Here is a 3201-nt window from a genome sequence, read left to right on the forward strand (position 1 = left end):
AAACAAAGCACCCACACAAGAGGCGGACCGTCCGTGGCGCTACTTAGGTGCAACGGCATGGTGACACCTATGCAGGCGCGAGGAGTCTGTGGATGCTAATACAGCTAGCACAAGCAAGAACATAATAAAAAAAATGTGTATTTGAAGGTAAAAAACGTCATTAGAATCTTATGGATACTGTATGGAATCAAATCGAATAGCACCCAGTCGTATTGTTGCAGGACCTGGCATTGACCTTTGACCTTTCAAGATCTCCACAGTAGCACCAAAAAAAGATAAAATGTGGACTATTAAACATCAGGTCTCTGTCCTCTAAAGCTGTTCTAGTGAATGAATTAAATCAGATTATTGTTAACTTTTGAATTCCTATTACTAGATTCTAAGCCATTAGGGCAAACTTTCCCTACAGCAGATGTCATCTGACAAGTGCTGGAGCTGAATTTAAGAGGAGATTCCATCGTGATTTAATTCAAGTGCCAGTCTGAATTAACAGAGGACTCCTATAATAACTTTAGTCCCTCCTAAATTGTTTATTTTGTCAATAGTGCTGCAGACTCACTGCAAACAAAATGCAGCTCTATTGCCCCTTTAAAAAAAGTTAAAATATTAAAACATAGGAGTCACAGTCACAGCTGTATTGAGCTGTATTGAGCTGTGTATCGCCACAATCCTTAGAGTTCATTACAGCACAGAGACAGCACTGGTTAAAGTTAATAACAACGAATTGCATCAGACAATGGACTTAGGATTCGGGAGTCTTATAGTAAGGGCTGGCTCAGGTGAGTCCTGACCCATCCCTTAGTTATGCTGCCACAGTCGCTTGTGCAGTGCTTGCTCATGTTGGGAACTATTGGGTCTGTAAATAACGTTATGAGGAGTACGGTCTAGACCTGCTCTATTTAAAAAGTGTCCTAAGGTAACTTTTGTTATAAAATGGTGCTATACAAATAAAATTGACCTGAATTGAATTGATAGTGGAGAGGCTATTAGCAGCAAAGCTTCAGTGAACAGATGTATCCATTTGGTGACACACGCATCTATAAAGTTAAAATTGGTTTCTGCCTCGTATCAGTAAATCTTTACACCCCTATTGTTTGAAGGTAAGCAATGTCACTTTTATAGAATTGGCTTATTTCCATTTAAAATAGGAAATAAACATCTACATTAAACAAATGTTGAGAACTGTACTAGATTGCATCAATTCAACTCAGTTCAGTTGTATTTGTCAATTCATAACAAAAGTTATCTGAGGACACCTTTTAGAGTAGGTTTAGACCGTATTCCATCATATCACAATGTTCCACTTGAAAATGTCCCTGTATCATATTGTAGCCCATGTATCTGGATCCATATCGGATTGTCTGAGAAGGGACAGATGGGTACTTCTAATATTGTTTAGGTCATATAGAGGCATCAGTATTAAACCAATACTTTTTCATGAGGCTGATGGTAGAACAGACCAGCACAGCGAGGTATTATATTAATATTTTCTTCTTTCTACATAAAAGACCACATGGTTTGTTCTTACCTGAGTAACCGATTACTTTTCCAAATCATAATTTAACAGCAATAAGCAAAGAATGCAATTTTGAAATTATTTAACTTACTGGAGTATTTAAAGGAGTATAATATTAATGTAACATTTAGTGATCACACTGTGGTGTTTATGTAGCAGATAATCTAATTAATCACATAATTGCACATTCCCTTCTTTACCTGAGGATGAATACAGAGGATATTTATTAGTTTTTATTTTAACTAACATAAATACATTTGTACTTAAGTTATGTTGATGACTACTTTGATTTCTTACAGTAATGTCTCCTTACCGCTGACACTGGGACCCTCAGTCTGGTTCTTTTTAATAGAAATGTTTTACTCACCAGATTTCCGATGCTCAGAAGCTCCTCAAACTCCTCTGTCATTGGATAATGCTCCATGGCCATAAAGACAGTATTGAGGACGATGCAGATGGTGATCCCGAGATCAACAAATGGGTCCATGACGATGGTGTAGAGACATTGTTTGAGCCACCGCCAACAGCCACAACAGTTCCACTTCAGGAAGATATCAGAGAAGGGGTACCAACAGGGAGGACATGGTCTCTGGTCGCCCTCAAAGTCTGAAACACACGCTGGTTTTCACTGAAAGATCGTCTCAGTCAGTTGGGGGGAGGGGAGGTGGGAGGTTGTAATATTAACCTCTGCTGGTCTCTGGTCAGTGGTTGCATCTGTATATCTGTATTAATGTATTGATAATACTAACAGTGTTTATTGGCTGTAAGAAAGTGTGTGGTGCGATACATATATGGGTTTATAAAATCTTATATGTGTGTGTTGTGTGTGTTGTGTGTGTTAGGTTAGCTTAGGTACCTACCTTCCATGGTAGTGTGTTCTTGCTCGTCGCTTTTTATTTCTGTGGATGAATTCTTCTCCTGTTGTGCTGAATTTTGTTTGTCTGAGAGTGCTCTGCACGCCACCTGCTATAATAACAACACGAGTTCAGCTGTGTGTGTTTAGGTCAGTGATTCCCAACCTTTTTGCTTAAGGGAACCTTCTATCTAAACTGATGAGCATATTGTATGAAGTTTATGTAAAACAAGTGATTTGAATTTTTTTTTAGCAATCTTTAGTTTTTTTTTACAATTCTGTCTTTATTATGTTTTCTTTAACAATCATACACTACATCATACACGTTTAGATCTAATAATCTAAACTTAAAAAAAAACAATTTAATTTATTAATAGATAAAGGCATACTACTACCCCCTTAAAAAAAATGAGAATGTTTGTTGTGTCAGAACGAACCTCCTCCTCCCTCCTCTTCAGCGCCTCCAGAATCTGAGCATACTCCTCCTCCTTCTGTTTTGCCTCAGCGATGGTGGCCTCATTCTGCTCGGCGTATGCCATGGCAACCACGGCCAGGATAAGATTAATGAGGTAGAACGAGCCAAGAAAGATGACGACCACAAAGAAGATCATGTAGGTTTTACCTGCTGCTCGCAGTGTCTGCAGACAAAAAGGTGAGGCACAGACTGACTTTTTTTTGACAACATAATGAATGTTCAAAGCGTGGCCTTGCCTTGCTGACGGTAAGCGTACTGAGTCATTTCCGGTTTACTTCCTGCTCTGTGTACACTGTTTGGTGTTGTATCTCTGTCCAGTGAACGCTAAAACTAATTGTTTTACTCGTTACAGCGGTT

General features: G+C 38.7%; 1 protein-coding gene across 1 annotated transcript in view; it reads right to left on the reverse strand.

Moving 5' to 3' along the window:
• Nucleotides 1-3201, reverse strand: part of scn4ab (sodium channel, voltage-gated, type IV, alpha, b) — a 14355-nt gene that overhangs the window by 8347 nt on the left and 2807 nt on the right. Inside the window, exons 6-8 of the mRNA XM_035654276.1 lie at nt 2807-3110; nt 2377-2482; nt 1884-2122 (exon numbers count right to left, since the gene is read on the reverse strand). Coding sequence (XP_035510169.1) covers nt 1884-2122; nt 2377-2482; nt 2807-3110 — 649 coding nt within the window. The remainder of the gene's footprint in view (nt 1-1883; nt 2123-2376; nt 2483-2806; nt 3111-3201) is intronic.

Source organism: Morone saxatilis, unplaced genomic scaffold (assembly GCF_004916995.1).
Source record: "Morone saxatilis isolate NCDOM2014 unplaced genomic scaffold, NCSU_SB_2.0 Contig14, whole genome shotgun sequence".
Lineage (NCBI taxonomy): Eukaryota > Metazoa > Chordata > Actinopteri > Moronidae > Morone > Morone saxatilis.